Here is an 18665-nt window from a genome sequence, read left to right as displayed (position 1 = left end):
CCTACATACCATACTACTAGGCTATCTCCAATGGGGGTGTCCTTAGGCGTCATTAGATGCCCTTGGATATCCTTTGCCGTTAAAGCTTGTCCAAAACTAAGGATTTTTTTTAAGGATGCCCTTACTTGTCCTTACTTAATATATTTTTGTTTTTAGTTGAAGGTAAACGGATATGTAAGGATATCTAAGGATGTTTGTATGGTTGGAGATAAAATTATAAGATTTGAAGGATTTATAAGACTACCCACATCAGTGAACCAAACCAACTCATTCTTTAATTAAAAACTAATTTCTCTCTCTTCTACATATACAACCCAATCTAACTCAAATTTTACTCACATTCACAACCCAACCTAAACCATTTTTTTTATTTTATTAATACAATTATATATATAGCTTTATTATCTTATATTGGTACTATCCACTAGATAGTTGACATGTGTAAAGAACATGAGCTCAATCTTAGTTTGAAATGAAGACCAGATCGTGTGAGTTGGTTTGCTAAGAATCTGTCCTTTTGTGAAGTATTATTATTATATTGGGTGAACCAAACTAACAAATCACTTATAAAGATAGTCTATGTACTCATATAAGGATTTGTAAGGATATGATGTGACAGCTCAAGGATGCCTTAAAGACGTCCTTAGCATTGGAGATAGCCTAACTTCATTTATGAATTGACTAAACTAAATTCAGTAATATATGTACGCATTTAGTTGCCAGGGAGGCCGGGGATTTCAGGTCCGAGCACATTTTCGAAGGGAGCACAAAATTTTGAAATATATATATATATATATATATTGATATAACGTTAGTTATTATTTATAAAATTTTTTGTTTATATATTTGAATTCATTAGCAGTTAGAAACATTCTTTTTTGATCGTTTGAGTATTTAAATCCTCGGGGCCGTCATTGTTAGGTGCCACATCTTTGTGACAAACTATCGTGGTTAATCAAAGCCTACATGTAGACTACAAACACGTGACATAATTCAAATGAAAGATTTTAGATACCTATTTTTAAAACAGGTTGAATTAATTACCTATTTTCTTTTTTGTATCCAAAATTGCTATCAGAAGTCGCAATAATCAATGTCTTGAATTCGGTATAACAACATCTTATTAATGTCCGGAAACTCAATAGCTGGCTTCCTTTTCTTCCCTTGAAGCAATTGCTCGAACAAGAAAGATATCTCTTCTTCCTACTAATCAGAAAAAGGTCAATTAATTACTTATTTGCCATAATATTGTTATGTTTCACTTCAGGGGACTCCCGAGTACTTTAAGGTCTTTTAGCGAACAACAGTATAGGAAATATATCAGATTAAACATGTGACTTAGTATAACAAGGTTAAAATAAAAGATATTAGAACGTGAGTCTTGAGGTGATATTTATTGTATCGAATATGATATAATACGACAAAAAGTTTGGGATGATAGAAATTAAATTACACCATTTTTGATGGCTTAATTGGAGATGACATATACAACACAAATTAGATTGGGTTTTTTTTTTAACATTCACAAATTAGATGTTTTGATACACGCTATTACGTTAACACGCATGACGCATTTTAGATGGTTTAAATTGGGTCCAGATCAAATTGGGCCACGGCATAACCTAAACTAGGACTATTGTGTAATGAGCAATGACTATATGCTAATCTTTACTTTTATATATTTTTTTTAACTTAAGCAATATCCTCCCATTAGCCCATCCAGAGTTTGATTTGGTTCTAACATGAAGCGCTCTTGCACTGAAGACAGAATGCCAAAAATTTTCTAAATTGAGAATTGAATGTTTGAAGTTGTTTTAGAAGCATGCTTTAATTTGATTACAGGCTTATATTGATCTTAGAAACCAAGTGAAGAATATCAGCATCCAAGCTATTATGATGTCTGTTCAGCAGTTTATAAAACCAAAACAAACAATCCTTTCTGAGGAAGCTTAAGTTGTAACCAACAGAGCATTTCCCACCCTATTATCCCAATGAGGTATCTATATGGACCAAAATCGAATATTTCAACTAATTCTTGGTATTATGGCGACAGCAGAAAAAAGTTAAAGTCCATTGGCTGTTTTAACTTCAAAGGCAAAGTCAAACACAATTGACTGCTGCAACCATTAGTGTTTTTTGTTTGCAAAATTATAAAAAAAAAAAAAAAAAGCCAATGGAACAGTTGAAAATCAGAATGTTTAGTCTGAACATGATTTTGGATCAACCAATTTTATTCACCAGAGCACTCTAACTATAGTAAAATATATAGCCAACTATAACAGCAAGGGTCTGCATACCAACTTAATTTACCTGAAAACCAACACTAAGGTAACTTTCTACACAGCTACACTGCACATGTTCTACAAGTTTCAAGACAGATGGTTTTGAATTACAGCCTAAAAAAGAACCTGAAAGACATCTACCCAGAAAAGCTGTACAATACTTGCATCCATTCCATACCATGGGTAAGATGGCCACCGCGTTAACGCTTATAATATCTGTCAGAATCTCTCGAGTGTCTTCTACTATTGAACGATCGTGATTCGTCATAATGCCTTCTATTATCACGAGAGTCGGAACTTCCACCTCGAGAGTCTCTAGTCCGCTTATCTCCTGAATCCCCGCTTCTGTTGTAGGGTTGATGTCGTTCACTTCCATCCCATCTGGATCGATTTCTAGATGTTGGTGAACCCCAACCTTGGTTTGAATTCCCAGATCCTGAACTCTGATAAGGTCCGCCAACTGAACCAGGTAGCTGGTTCCCAGCTGATGCCGCTTCACCAGGCTTAAAAGATGGTCCCACCCAGCTAGAGTTTCCATTTCCAGAAACTATTGGTCCGTTGGTTGGACCAGAACTGGCACCAGTAACCCAGCCTTGATTTGGCGTGACCCCTTGGACCGGTTGTGTAGGGGCCCAACCTGGGTGAACACTACCAGAACCTGATTGTAAACCCCATGAAGGATCAACATTCACTGTTAGTTGTGGACTTCCCCAATTCACGCTTTGACTTACTGTACTGGTCCCTGCCAGTCCCATAGATGTATTTTGAGACACTATCGGCCAACTCTCAGTTGTTTGAGTTGGCGCCAGTGGCTGCTGTAAAAAGTTTCCAGCAGAATTCTGGGCAGTGTTTGGACCACTAACCCACTGTTTATAAGTTAGCTGTTGTCCAGCCACAGGGCTTGGCTGTGGATTGTGGGTTGGACCACCAACCCAACTATGAGGATTTTGAGCAGCATGCGATTGAACCATCTGTGGAGGCATATTAATAACCGGAGTTGAAACCATATGGCCTGTCTGCACCAATGCCTTAGGACCCACAGGTGAGCCCAAATGTCCCAAGCTTTGATTTGGAGTAGGAGAAGGAAGGTTTGTGAAACCATGTCTGTCATCAGATGAAGGCTTTGGAATCATTACATGAAGCTGTCCCTCTAATGCACCAGTTAAAAGAATACCATCATCTTCCTTCTCACTCTTTCTCCAAATTCTCAAATCCGCAGGAAAGAAATTACTATTGTTCCATTTACGCAACTGTGCCATTGAAAAAGGTCCTTGAATCTTCCCAGTTGGATCCCTGTAATGCCATAGTTTGTCTGTTTCATTTACTTTTGGACCACTCTCAGAAATATCTTCTGTTGAAGCTACATTTTTCTCTCTTTCATTTGCCGAACTTGGTATTACGACACTCGATGGTTGGGCGCTTCTGTCTCTTCCTTGATCCCACCGATTTTCATTATGTGGTGTTAAACGTGGGGAAGTAACATCCTCAGCTTTGTTCAAAAATTTGTTACTCGACAAATTTCGACTTAACTCATAGTTCTTGCCAGAACTTCTAGATGTACCTGTACCTCTCCCAGATTCTTTTGAGGGGTAGTCTCGTCTTTTGCTATAACTGGAACTGACAGTGTTCTTGTGAATATCTACATACAAATTTTTAACGAGATGAATAAAAAGACATCATAGTAACGAATAATAGATATTCGGCAAACTGCAGGATACCTTGTTTCTTGCTGTCTTCATCTGCATTATCTTCAGATTCATAATTTGGAGCCATAGTAGGATCATCGTGAACTACAGGAATATCTTGTATCCTGCGGGTACGTTCTTCCGGTGTCTTTAAAACCTGTAATTTCTCTACGCATTCTCTGAGCGTGATTATAAGTCAAGGATCAGAAGTACAATCCAAACTTAGATACCACATAATCAGCATATAGAATTGAAGAATATTCTATTAGTAGTATGCAAAACCTCATTTATGAGGTAGTTATGAACTCATAACTCATCCACATAAATGCAAGGCAGAAATGGTGTGTATACAGCTTAAAAAATATACATAAGAGGGAATATGATAATATGAAATAATAAGCATTAGATAAAAGGATATTCCTTCTTACGCCCTAAATCACTAGCTCGATCACGAAGATGACTAAGCCGCAGAACCTCCCCTTCAAGCCACTACACAATAGACATAATATTATGTACACAAAATGTGTGCGGTATCAAATTCTTAATTCGCATATGTATTTATAATCTAACAACATTGTAATTGTAAATTATATAATTATCAATTGAACTCACATCATTCACTCTGGTTGCTTGAAGTTCAATGGCTTTATCCAGAACGTCTCCCTACAAACTAAAATTTTTAGAAGAACGGAACATGGCTTAAAGCAGTAATCCATTAACAAAATGGAAAAAACACATACCACGGTCAGCCTATTTATAAGTCCGCACTTAATACTCTGTCGAAGACGTCGGCATTCATCCTAACATAATAAAACTGGAAATCTCAGCAACCCAAATATTCAAATTAAGATAATGCAATAATAGGAAATAGGTATGGAACTATGGATGTGTGTATTTGCCTTTTTAAGAAAGAACTTGAAACTCAGTTACCTCCATGAAGTCTTGATTTGAAATGGTATCAATCGTTATGTATTCCTTTTTATTAAGATTCAATATTTCAAGAATGGTATCAGTCATCTTTTTCCCAACCTCGTAGGGTTCCCCTTTGGTAGTACCTATATACAAAGTCATTAAAGAAAAAATCATAGACATTTAAAAATCAATAGTCACATACAAAAAGTCATTACTCACTGAGATAGATTGATGGTTACCTGTAACTTGAACCAATCTATATAGATCATGCTTTTGATTAGCACCCGTTATCCTTATTCTGACAAAAGTACCAACAACTTTGCTATTAAATAATTCAACATCATCGAGTAAATCCTCTGCCAACTTCCGTTTTAAGTAAATCAGGTTTATATTATGGGCATCGATTGCAGCAAAATCCTCACGGTTGGATTGAGGTTCTCGGTCACCTTTCTTGCGGATTTTACGCTTCTTATCTTTACTCCCCTTTGCTACTGTTTCGGTATCATCATCGTCTGCTGGGCCTTCAGTGTCAACGACATTCCCCTTGACATCGTCATCTTCTTTAATAAGAAAATGAGATTCAAGAAGTTTTAACATCTCGAAATGGCCTACACGTGGTTTACCAAAAAGTCTTTGTAGTCTTGAATCACATATAATTTGGCTTTTACGTCGAGCATCACGGAGTTTGTTGATTTTAATGTATTCAAGCAGAAGAGCTTGTACATCAAATTCAGATTGAGATGATTTGTCACATCCCATGTGCATAACAAATTCAAGAAGTTCTTTTGATGCCCAGTTAGAGTTTTTCGGCACAGAAGTCCCCTCGGAAGCAATGACAGCAGAATCATGAGTCTTCTGCTTCTTTGACTTTCTTCTTCTGGTTTTCGTTGTTTGACTTTCTAGGTTTTCAGAAGGATGTTCTGATCCTGAACCACCATCTGAGTGTCCAGCAGGTGGTTCGGCTTTGCTAGTTGGGTCGGGTTCCTTCCAAGCGTTCTTAGCCTCAACGAGCTCGTCTAACGAAATATTGAGTTTTGATTTTTTATCTAACCAGTAATCTTTGAATAGATATTCCCAGCTATTCTTGTCATCGAAGTCAATATTTTCCTACAAAATTGAACCAGTAATGATAGAACCAAAACGTTTACTTATTATATGACATTATCAACAAATAATTAGCTTGACATAAATGACAAAATACAATTAGAGGACAAGAATGATGAGCATACCTGATCTTCCTGTGCATGTTTTTCAATAGCCATTATGGTTTTCATGCAAGTCGTGCAAAAGCCTTTCTTTTCTTTCTGTCGGATGCACAGTATGTCATTATTTTTTATACATGTTTTGCACAAGGAGAAGGAGCATGTATAGCACATATATTCAGCCTTCTTCATACATATAGTACACAGGTGCCATCCTGAAAGTAAGATTTAACAATGAGATACTATAACAATATTTCAAGGTAAATAGTATATGAACTCAGAGTAACTATATAGCAAATAAGAAATCATAAGATGCACAGTTTCAGAGTAACTATATAGCGTAGCATACAATTTTAAAATGTATTGAACAAGATGCATAGCAGAAACAAATTTGGATCCATAAATGAATTTGATAACCTAGTTCATCAGAAACTAAATCACTAGGAATTGCATATGCAGCAAACCAAACAAACTAATAGCTATAAACTTGTAATCTTTATCTTTAAATTATATAAAGAAAGCAGCTTTAATATACTACCTTCACTATAAGAGAAGAAAGATATTCCGCTCTTCCTTTTTTACTTGCATTACAATTTTTGTTCGTTACATTGATTTCTTTGTTTGAAGCAGAAGAAAGGTCAGCAAATTACTAGCAAAGAAAAACCATACAAATAATATTACCATAAAATTTACATCACATGTTTGGCATGTTCTTTTGCATAAAAGAGGACAAGTACCTCTAGCAAAATTATTGATAACAGCAAATGCTCGAAACAAGTATTAGCAACCCCATACCCGAGGGTAGATCCAGAAAGGGTAAAGTGAATACCGTTTTATCCTAACTTTTTGTGAAGTAAATCAAACTTCCAGAAATAAATATCTACATTATGTTATTGTAAGAGGAGTGTTTACTCGGGTTCAAAACCCAGAAACCTCCACTGCACATATCCTAGCGATGTACCTGAAATGTAGAATACATGCCTCAAGCCCTTGAATTTGTTTACAGTAAGAACTTCATTATACATATGCACTAATTTACATCAAAAGATCAGGCATTCCTGATAGAAGTGGAAATATTCCTATTACTAGCTTTTTGAACAATGAGAACTAGTAATCTTGTCTCTATTACTATTTCAATCGCTCCTTCATATACAACTTTGATCAACTTCAACAAGAAAAAGGTAATTGTTCTTAAATTCGTCCAACTATCAGAGAGCATAAGTTTTCCTTTGACTACTTCACTACCACATAAAGGCTTGCTTGCTTTGGACATTTCAATAAACCATTCGTTGAGTCACACTATCCTACTGGACAAAAGCCATCAAATTTAGAAGCTTGATATTGAAGAAGTTGCCTCCCTGTCAAAATTTGTAATGAGCCAACAGCTGCAAGATTAGCTCCCAAACTCGCAAAACCTTTTACAGCAGTAGAAAATATAACTTGAAAGAACCATTACCTTACAATGCTTCAAGATAATGCAATTACTTGATAAGTGGTGGATCTATACAGTTCATCATAAGGAAATGCCTTAATAGCATACCCTCTCCATCTCAAGAAGAAACCACATAAGACGGAAAAAAAACGTTTAGAAAAGCATTACCCTTCATCATAAAATCTTAACGATGTGACTCCTTGCTCGATCTTCAAATATAAAATGAGAAGTTTGACAACTAATTTAGGCAAGCGGCTTAGAAACATAAGAAGTGTCTATGTATCAAGATCAATCATTCTTTGTGTATATTAACTAAACTCATGAGTACACTGACAATTGTGAAGTAAATCAGATCCAAGCAAATACGTCCAAAGCATAATCGAGTATCACCCCACCAATTTTTAGAATAAACTTTTTTGATTACATCAAATTTATCTATATATCAAATCTTAACATCAATTTATTTTCCTAGGACAAAAGAAGTGAAGCGGGCTCTAGTCAAAGACATAAGAGGCACTATTTGAGAGAGCAATTGTGCACCATAAGCTTTGTGTCATTGTGTGCACATATATTGTGAGAGAATTTACAGTGTGAACACTTATAATTCAGAACAAACCAAATAGATATCAATAACATACAAAAAGATCAAAAAAAAAGAATCTTATAAACCAAAGGCCAGAACAGACATGAAACTTCTAAAATCATCATCCTTTTAGATATCCAACATGCCAACGGTCAAACACTGGTCAAACCTAGTTGGTGTTTATTACATAAATTACGAGCTCCATACGACCGTTCTACCCAAAAAGAACAAATCTCACTTCAAGGAAGATTACTTGATACAATCAAGTTTTTTGCCAAAAAGAAGCAACAGAAATCAATGGTGATTCACTTTGCCAAAAAGCCCCTATTAATCACTTAGCTACAAATGTTTCCTAATAAACCTTATTAATCAATTTTGTTCATTTAATGTCTACATTATATAGTCACGCTTACATGGGTGTAAGAAAGCAAAAATGGTGGCCCCTATATAAAGGATGTGAGGAAAAATAATTGCTGTAAAATTCAAATACCATACCGAGGATGACAAATGGATAAAATTGATACAAACCACAGAGAACATAGAACCTTTTGTTATCAAAACTTAAAGATGTACTCAAATGATCACTATACATTGTATGAAAATGGTGCACCAAAAACTACAGGATAATAAAATCAATCATTATGATCAGTGAATTTGAAGCAAGTTGAATATAATAACTCTTAACTTTCAAATAGATAAGATAAACTAGACAGCTAACCGTTGTCCCATATCTTTATAGCCATACTTACAAATTTATGTATAAGCAAATTCAAATAGATACACTTGATCCTTTTGGTTAAATAAATACCCAAACACAGTCAAGTCACTTCAAAATCCTTTTTTAGTAACCAACTGAAATGCATTCACAAATTACACTTGAATATGTCACACAAAGAATAAATCCACGCAACATGAAACTTATTAACAGTATGCAAAACTTCACAAGCACCTTACAAAAGTTAACAAATCCTACATATTTAACACAACAGAAAACATACCACAATTCCACTTCCCCTTAGTCTGAAAAAAAGCCTCGTCCCTGTTAATACACGAAAGATGATACGCTTTAGGACAATTCCTGCAAACACAAAACAACAAAATCCACAATCAGTAACACAATTCTAGTCAATTCATAACCAAGTAAACCACCAAAAGAAACACTCACTCACCGCATATCACACAACACAAGCTCCCCACCATCATAACAAAGGAAACAGACATCCTCCTCTTCCTCCTTAACTATCTTCACACGACCAGTCGATTTTGGTGTAGCTTTTGGAGTCTTTCCTCCTCTTTTCTTTGTCCCCAACGGCCTGCCACGTCGTTTAACCAGCGTTTTTCTCTCCACTTTCTCTTTCTCCTCCTCCTCCTCCTCCTCATCATCATCATCATCAGACATGGTTACTTCGTCAGCATCATCATCATCACTCTCCACATGTCTATCCATCTTTTCTTTCTCTTCGTTTTCCGTCACACCTTCTCTAACCCCAACACCTTCCTCCATTTCAACATTTTCAAAATCAGTCATAACTTCTTGATGCTCACCAACAACTGCAACAGAATCTGTTAATACATCACAATTACCCTCATCATGCTTCTCCACACCAGCCACGTCATCGCCTGCAACAGAATCAGTTAACTCATCGCCACCATCCTGCTTCTCCACACCTGCCAAGTCATCACCTTTAACAGAATCCATTAACTCGTCACCACCATCCTGCTTCTCCATTGCTGCCACGTCATCACCTGCAACGGAATCCATTAACTCGTCACCACCATCGTGCTTCTCCACACCTGCCACGTCATCACCTGCAACGGAATGCGGTAACTCACTACCATCAACATCCTTCTCAATACCTGCTACGTCAGAAACTGCAACAGAATCAGTTAATTCACCACCACTCTTCTCCACATCTGCCACGTCAGCACCTGCAACAGAATCAGTGAGTTCGCCACCAGGCTTCTCAACATCCGTCACGTCAGCAGGAGCAATTTCGTCTTCAAGAGGCGGTTGTTCTAATTGTGTTTCTAGATTATTCGATTCAGATACTGGTTTACCTAATTCGTTATAATTAATTTTATCGCTTTCTAACAATAATAAATTTTCATTAGATATAGTGGTTGTGGTTGGTGACGGTGGCGGTTGGTGGTGAACTGATGTAATTTGTTGTTGGAATTCCATTTGGTCAAATTGGGAAATTCAAAACCCTAACCCTAACCCTAATATGCACGGTTTTGTATGTATAGGTGACATGTGAGTATTATTTGTATATGTGTTGTGTAGTGCGGATGTTACGAAGACATGAGAAAGTGGGGAAGTGTGTGGAGTTTTTTTAGGGAAGGTGGGTGATATTAATGGAAAAAATTGTGTTGTTGGTGTTAGCGAAAAAGATATTTGCCTTTTTCTTGTGTTTTGGTGTGGATATATGACCCTCGTATTTTCGTGATCATTTCCAAGTCTTCAACGATAGTATTGTAAAAAAAACAGATTATTGTTTAACTATACATCAAATTTCACAAATCTATTTTCTAATGGGGTATTTGGATCCTTCCTCTCGACAAAACAGAAAATACCAAAAAGTTCGAATTCACAGCTAAAAACTTCATTCATCATGTTACAAATCACCCTTTAACTTGAAAACACATTCTCAAATATGCATTTTTATCCCCTTTTCATGCGGTTGGATATTATAATGTTTAAACTCAATGATTTGTCTCTTGATGATAAAAAATAAATGGGTCCATCACATCAATAAAAAGAAAGTATTAGGTGGGTTACATTAGTCATGGTCCTTTGCTCAGTCATGAGTTCTTGAAGAGAAGCAGGTATAGAACTCTATGAATCATAAAATAAATGGTCATACATAGACTAATCGGACATAGACTTTGTGTCTCTTCCCAACGATGACAATGAAGCCTACCAAATAAATGTTGGATTAGATTGAAATTTATATTTTATAAAATTTGTAACATTTTGAAACATGGAGAGAAAAAACACGTGAGAAATAAGACTTGCACTATTTTCTTGATATATTTTCTTCATTAAAAAAAAATGATTGAAAGAAAAATGATGAATTTTATTTATTTTCAAATGACATAGCATTTGTACTGCGGGCACCAATCTTCCGTCATGTACCCCTTGTGGGTTATTTATTTAATCATGTGGAGAAGTGGGAAGATGTGAGGAGAAATAGGGTATTGCAGTTCCCATCATTTCTCCATTTTCAAATCATCCATGAAAACATGTTAAATAAAATTTATTGAATTATCTTTTAAAAAAAAAATTCTTTGTTTTCTTACTTTTTTTTCTCTTAAATGAAACTCAACAACACAAATTTTGTTAAAATTTTTCACATTTTTTTTATTTTAAATATTGGAGTTTCGTGTTATCAATTCTGTAGTTGAGAAATTGATTTCTTCACAAAAATCTAACAAAAACTAGTGATGATTTAGGTAAATGACGAAAGTACCCTTGTGACCAGACAAAATGGTATCGTGTAAATCATCAGATAGTAGTGTTCACCGTCCCAACGCAGTCAAAACACAAGAGAGAGAGAGAGAGAGAAGCATCAGTAGGTAGCGATGAACAGCATATCATCATCAGCATCGTACTTGGCTCGAAGGGCCGGTCAGCGAGAGAGAGTTCGGATCCTTTACCGACGGGCCTTAAAAGACACCCTCAATTGGGCCGTTCACCGTCATCTCTTTTACCCCGATGTATTCCTTCCTTATTCAATTCTTATTATTATTAGGGCTTCAATCCATAAATAATATATCTATCTGTTTGATTTGATCATTTTGTATCTAATTATATGATTTATTATATTATTATATACAGGCAGATGCACTTCGTGAGAGATTCGATGCTAACAAAAATGTGGTTCGTTTTTTCTATCCCTATTTACCTAATTGTTTTTTGCTTTCCATCTATTTTATTATCTTACTGAAATAGTAATAAATATAATAATAATTATTATTTATTATTATTATAATAATAAAACCCTAAAGAAGCAGGTTTTCATTTGCTTAAAACACCTATTGATGTGGATGTTGTATACTTGTATGATAAAAGTGTAATAGGAACAAAATGTAAGTTTCTCACTAGATCATCGTCAGGGTAGCGTTACTTGGTCAAAAACCTGTAATATGGAGTATATCATATATGTGGGTAATCTTATGTATCGATAAGTAATACGTTGATCCAAATGTAGGGTTTTAACAAGATTTTCTTTTTTAAAATGCTATGATGTTAACAAGATTAGTTATCTATATCTATATCTATACTATATATTATAAAGCAGATTTTCACTAGATTTTCAACATTGAACTTGAAATTTTCAATATTGATTTTAAGTACTTCCCCAAAATGCCCCTCCTATCTATTTTATATTTATCTAAAATAACTATAATACTCTTTCTCTCTCCTAAAATCTCAACCAATCATCTTTTTTCTCTCTCCTCCATAAATCATTTATTCCTCCAATTTATTCAAAATCTTTTATCTCAAAAACCGTACATCGATAAATTATAAAAATTGTATGGGTGTTCTTAAAATTTCATGCTCTTTCATTAGAGATGTCATTCGATATACTTTCGACAAATTTTTAAATCTGAGGGCGGAGCCCGTACGGCTAAGGCATTTGACTATCATACTCTATGACATATCAACTCCTATAACCTATAATACTCTATGACCTAGGTATTACCCCACCATCTCACCGCCGCAACGCGCGGGTAATTGCTCTCGTCATTCATAAAGGTTACAGTTACCGATATGAACAAAATAGGTACTTGACACAAAATAATCCTTTTTTTTTTTGAAAATCCGTCATACCCTTGTGACTACAACAACAGCGGGACCCAATCCCTGGGTGGGGGTATGGGGGAGGTGAGCATTAGACAGTCTTACCTCTACCCAAAGGTAGAGAGACTGCTTCCATTTGAGTGAAATAAAACCTGAAGCTACTTTTGGGCTATTTATCAAAATCATTACCTTACAGTTTCACATTTCATAAGGATTTTGTTGGTCACCATCGTCAAATAGCTTCTTCTTTTTTTGCTTATAATTATTTGCATTACTTCTTAGAATGTTCAAGACAGTTTTCAAGCTTTGCAACTATATTTTCCATAATTATAACTGATGCGTAGTAGGAAATACTTTTTGATATTCTGGGCATTCATTGGCCTTTTGATTTTAATTGCTGGGCGCGGCATGTTTTATATCTAACATCTGTTTGATTATTAGCTAAATGTTCATTTGAAACATTCTATTTCGTGGCTACACCTGTTTTTTAATCAAAATTATGATTGTAGCTGTAAAATTCAGTTTATTTAGTTGAAATTACATTAGAAGTCACTTTATATGTTTCCCGTTAGATCTGATCTTGGGAAGTTACTCTGTGTGAGGTAGTCCTGTAGGTTAAGGTTTATTAAGTAACCCGTGGAGTGGTTTTTGTATGAGACAGTCGAAGAAGGAATTTTCTATGTCAACATTAAATTTCTTTGTAAGATATAGATGGTGTGATCGTTAGCTGCGGTTGTCTTTTACGATCACTATTGTGTCGGAATATGGAATTGGTGGTGCACATAATCTTTTGAACTCGATATTCCATCTTTTAGATTTAGCTGCGGCTATGCAACATGCTTACAGCATTTAAAGCTAATTAATTTTCGTAATAGGGCCGCAGGGGAATAGTCAACTGGTATGAACTGTGATGCTTCTGTTTTATGGAAGATCTGTTACAGGGGAATTAACTTTAAGTAATTGTATTCGATCATAATAGATATGCTTAAATGTCTAAAGTCATCTAGGTTTTTTTTTATGATTTGTTAAGCGTTTAGGATTATAGCTTTTTCAGCTTGGGTGAGTGTTCGTAGAAGATTAAAAGGCGTTCATTTTTGCTTAATTGACGGCATATTTTGATGCACCATCATATTATTGATATCTCTTTTTTGCACCACATTAGAATATAAGGATGTTCTCTAAAAGGAATTTGCAGTATATGACATCAGTTTGTGAGGGGCTAAGAGAGGATGTGGGATTAATAGGTTATTTAGGCATGTGCTCTTATACTGTTATTAGAGAGATAAGCTTGCAGGCCAGTTATTCTTGTTAAAGTCTGCCATTTTTTGAGTTACACACTGGATAATGTACAAGGGGGTAAAGTATAGCGAAAAAATAAAATCTGAATGTAACCAGATCATAAATGAGAGACCTGATGTTAATGTGTAGTATTATAGTGTTAGATGATACGGTTTAGATAAAAATGATAAGATAAAATGAATACTCAGGGTGTGCTTTGTTCATTACGAAGGAATGATAGAAGTAATGATGTCAGAAATGATGGCCATTACATTGATTTTGGTTGTTTTTAAATATTATAATGAAACAGTTTTTGTAGATTTATGGAAAAATGTGAAGCTTTGTGTGAATAAAACAGGAGATAGATCGAGATTGTGGGGAAAAAAATATGGGGGACTCATCACTTAGCTAGTTAGCTGTGATCTCCCTGACATAGGTGAAAGATACAATTACCTGAAAGCTGAATATATTATAACCGACACGAGCTCAATCACTTTGAGGACAGGACAAGGGAAACTGGGAAAGGTCATTAAATCTGAACCCTTATGTGTTTTATTAATGTGGGTTCCCTCCTGATTACGGCTTACCGATAATTTGCAAGCTTCATCTTCATTACTTTCAGTAAATGACTCTATAGCTTTACTCTATCAGTCTATCATAACTATTTGACCCACCATCACTCTATCAGCCCTGTTGGTTGTCGTTGCCCCGCGTGAGACCTTAGGTCTTTGTAGAGGTTGTGAGTGTTTCCTGCTTGAATGAAGTGACATAGGTTTCAGCTACTATAAGCGTATGTACCTCTGTGTTTGTTTTTCATGGGACTATATAAAATCATAGCTTTTTCTTTTAATATGTTAAAAGAACATTCTCGTTATTATATGAACAGTGATAGTATGCCCGATCATTGTACTCCAGGACAATGTTCATAACCCGGTTCTGCAATATGTTTGCAACTTGAGAGTGAAGATCATTTTTATGAATTTACCTTTTTGTACTTACGAATATGTTTCCCTCTTGAGTGAATCATATTGTTAATCTGATATTAGAGCAATTAACATTGAGCTGGCTGAAGGGTTAGCTTTGATGGACACTCGTGCTTCTTTTGAATTATGTATAGTGAACTTGTTTACCTTTAATGTGTATTATTATGTTATTTGTCTTCACAGGAAGATGTAGAGACTATTGATAGAATGATTGCTGATGGCGAGGCCCAGTATAATAAATGGCGCCACCCTGATCCTTACATTGGTAAGTGCTAGTAGAATGTAATTTTTTTTCTCAACTAGATCCAACTCAATATGTACGTAGTGCTATTTGATTGATTATGAATCTTGATAATTTGCGTTCCACTTCCTCCCTGTTTGAATAAAGTGCTTGTGAATATAATTGTGCTCTCTTATTTGGTCACAACTTCACTCGCTTTCTGTTTGTCTTAATTAACAGTTCCATGGGCTCCTGGCGGCAGCAAATTTACTCGCAACCCTACACCACCTTCTGGGGTAATTCTCATCTTCTTTCATTACACTATTTAAATAGCATATAGACTTCATATTTGCATGACTTTATGAACCTTTAATGTTGGGTAGTTTTGACTCTGTAAACGCCTACTGTAATCTTATATTCTTATCTTTACTGTGATGTAGGTTTTAGTTAACGGTTATTTATTGTGAAACTGTAACTTTAGCTAATTGTCGTCTTCTGTTTTTAATACATAATCGTTACGTAAGAAAGTCAACACCAAAGTCTTCTGTTAGACAGTAATATTTTGTCATATGGGCCAGAGGTATCACTTTTTCTGCTTTTTTTTTTTTTTTTGTAAATCTATGACTGGTAAGTAAAGCTGCTAGCCTGAAAGTGAAGAGTGCATGGTAAGTGGGTTAGAAGTTCCAGGAATATTTTATTGGTTCCAGTTTTCTCTGCATTGAATTGCTATGCAAAAGTCTCTTTTTTCTTTGTGCTATAAAACCTTTACAACTTACGCATCTTAATTATGAAATACATTTTCATGCAGACTAGTTAGAATGTGCATAGTAACTGTGTAGTACTGTATTGCAACCATAAATACACACTTTTACTAATAGCTACTAGAAATGAAAATTTGGAATTTATGGTTTATGCAAAATTATCCAGCAACAAATGGGTACCACCAGAAGCATACTGCTGCTGTATAATCGTGTGAATGCTAAATCTGGCTGCACTACCAAGATTTTTATGCCTTTGTGTCTAAGCTCCGTATTTTCTGGTTGCTGCAGATTGAGATAGTTTACGATTATGGCCGAGAGGATCATTAGCTGAAGGTAATATGGACTTCATGCCAATAAATTAAGGTTAGAATCAAACTGATTATCCCATACAAAAACCGTACTCTACACGCAAAATCTTTAAACTCCATAAATAAAGGGTTTATGATTTGTTTCATGAGAATGCAACGTGTTCGATAACTCTAGGAATTTTTTATTTCATCGGCACTTGTTCTTATCTCCATACTAAAAGATAAATTCATATATAAATTCTTTTGTTTTGTTTTGTCTGTTATGGAGTTTGAACCTTGTTTGCCTGTAGTCATCTTTCCAAATCATTGATGACCTTGATTTTATCCAACAAGATTCCTTATCTTTGTGTTTTTTTCATTTGTTGCCAGGTGACTCAGAGCAGCAAATGTTTTGTATGGGTTTCTGTCAGAAATGGCAATTAGACATTGGTACGGCCTATTTTAGCAAACGTGCTTTGATTAGCGCGAGTGTTGATGAAAACGTTTTTACTCCATGACTTTTCCTTTCACCTGGTTTGTTTATCTTTTCATATATCAACTTTGTTGCAAAACTCATTTGTATGTTATCTTTGTTACAAATAAAATGATGTTGATTTGGGTCAGAATGTTTCCCTGTCTTTCTTGGAAGATGACATTAGTATATTGTCGAATTGTAGTTAATTGGGTGTACATCATGTGAACCTCAACTGAAAACTCTAGCTTGGAGGCCACCTTTTCACCCATTTCGCCAGTGTCATGGTTCAGTCTCGTCTAATATAAGTATATAACTACTCGATTAGAGTTTGGTATTCATGGCCTCTATTTTCTATTACTATCCACGACGGTTAGTGTTAAAATGACTTGAGGGGATATGAAGAAGTTGATTATTTGTTAGTATATTTTTTTTCTAGATCTGTTGTTAAAATATGATTGAACAGGTGATACGATGAAACTTTAGTGATCATCTGTCAATAGTTAACTAAGATGTTAAAAAAAAATGGTATGGGTTGTGTGGCATCACCAAGCCAATAACTACCACTTGTATAAAATAAACAAGGCTCATCCAATGATAGGGTAAACATTACTCTATATAAGATAAACATTACTCTAACAAATAAATGTAGCCTGTCGTGTGTGGCGTCGGTCATAAGGAGATGAATGAAAGCAATTTGATAGGATAAACATTACTCTTAACAAATAAAAGCAGTCTATCGTGTGTGGCGTCGGTCCGAAGAAGAGGAACGAACACATGATAAAACAATGTCGTGTTGAAAATAAACCGTATAATAATAACAAATGTGTAAGTTATGGATTAGATAAAGTTATAATAATTTTATAGGTAAAGTTATAATAACTTGAGGAAATCTTAATCCGTAAGTTATATACAATCACTCAAGGAGTGACACACTGGTGATTGTTTGTATCACCATTCACCAGCTCGAGATGACCGATGTGAAATTGTGAATCGATTGTTATTTTCGGCTTATTTATTTGGGTCTACTGTTAGCAGAAAAATTTTCCACGTAAAGATTGTGACGTTTTTAATCCAAACATATTGATAAATTGTTGGAGTAATTAGTCTATGTTGTATGTGATTACAAAAATATTAATGACAAATCAGAAATTAATATTATCAATTTAGGCGTAATCAAGAACCCTGATTGATTAAAAAAAGGGAACATGATCCTGAATTGATTGCTCATCAGCAAACTCGTTGATCAGCATGTCTCAAAGAAGAGTCCCTTATGAACAAGATTGATCTCCATAACTTAGTAATTGAGTTCTTCCGTGTGCCACGAGATTTTACATCAAAAATATCGACACCTGTGGTATCATTCGATGATATCAATCTGAATATATGAAGATCTTATCAAAACCGGTTTCAACCCGTCGGATTTTCCAAAACGCGAACCGGCTTTGGTCAAACCAGCGGGTTCGGTTTTGGGTTTTTTGCCCACCTCTACATACATTAGAGCTGGTCCAATTACGAATCCATCTACACCAAATAACTAATACTAAAAAGATATTGTTTTATGCGTTTGTTATAGTGAACGATGTAAGAGTACATGTAAAATGAATAAGGAAGTTTGAACTGGTCTTAAAATAAGAACATCGTCACATAAATAAGATAAGAATCGTCACTAAGTTTTCAGAAAAAATGTTAAATTAAATCATCCAACAATATATGTTTATTTAGGCACTTTGAACGTAAACTTAAAAATATTCGGCTTTGAGT

General features: G+C 35.1%; 2 protein-coding genes across 3 annotated transcripts; one reads left to right on the top strand and one right to left on the bottom strand.

Moving 5' to 3' along the window:
• Positions 1-2228: 2228 nt before the first annotated feature.
• LOC122609790 (zinc finger CCCH domain-containing protein 19-like) lies at positions 2229-10466 on the bottom strand. The gene is made up of 10 exons (XM_043782734.1): positions 9266-10466; positions 9095-9174; positions 6109-6296; positions 5119-5986; positions 4898-5022; positions 4708-4767; positions 4580-4630; positions 4386-4456; positions 4001-4152; positions 2229-3921 (listed from the first exon to the last, which is right to left on the bottom strand). The coding sequence occupies exons 1-10, from the start codon at positions 10276-10278 to the stop codon at positions 2483-2485; spliced, it is 4047 nt and encodes a 1348-aa protein (XP_043638669.1). The 5' UTR covers positions 10279-10466; the 3' UTR covers positions 2229-2482.
• Positions 10467-11648: 1182 nt separating this feature from the next.
• LOC122578486 (NADH dehydrogenase [ubiquinone] 1 beta subcomplex subunit 9) lies at positions 11649-17052 on the top strand. 2 transcript variants are annotated; one of them, XM_043750460.1, is made up of 6 exons: positions 11649-11813; positions 11935-11976; positions 15345-15426; positions 15622-15677; positions 16431-16475; positions 16820-17052. In XM_043750460.1, the coding sequence occupies exons 1-5, from the start codon at positions 11679-11681 to the stop codon at positions 16467-16469; spliced, it is 354 nt and encodes a 117-aa protein (XP_043606395.1). In that variant the 5' UTR covers positions 11649-11678; the 3' UTR covers positions 16470-16475; positions 16820-17052. The 2 variants fall into 2 exon arrangements, with proteins under 2 accessions (XP_043606395.1, XP_043606394.1); XM_043750459.1 differs by having other exon boundaries at positions 16431-16505.
• Positions 17053-18665: the final 1613 nt, after the last annotated feature.

Source organism: Erigeron canadensis, chromosome 8 (assembly GCF_010389155.1).
Source record: "Erigeron canadensis isolate Cc75 chromosome 8, C_canadensis_v1, whole genome shotgun sequence".
Lineage (NCBI taxonomy): Eukaryota > Viridiplantae > Streptophyta > Magnoliopsida > Asterales > Asteraceae > Erigeron > Erigeron canadensis.
This window is presented reverse-complemented; position numbering and strand designations above follow the sequence as displayed.

Coding starts and splice junctions, on each gene's coding strand:
- LOC122578486 (XM_043750460.1), top strand. CDS start 11,679: ATGAACAGCATATCATCATCAGCATCGTACTTGGCTCGAAGGGCCGGT. Junction 11,814..11,934: donor GTCATCTCTTTTACCCCGAT/GTATTCCTTCCT, acceptor TATTATATACAG/GCAGATGCACTTCGTGAGAG. Junction 15,427..15,621: donor CCACCCTGATCCTTACATTG/GTAAGTGCTAGT, acceptor CTTAATTAACAG/TTCCATGGGCTCCTGGCGGC.
- LOC122609790 (XM_043782734.1), bottom strand. CDS start 10,278: ATGGAATTCCAACAACAAATTACATCAGTTCACCACCAACCGCCACCG. Junction 4,153..4,385: donor GATTTAGGGCGTAAGAAGGA/ATATCCTTTTAT, acceptor ACTTATAATCAC/GCTCAGAGAATGCGTAGAGA. Junction 3,922..4,000: donor TGAAGACAGCAAGAAACAAG/GTATCCTGCAGT, acceptor ATTTGTATGTAG/ATATTCACAAGAACACTGTC.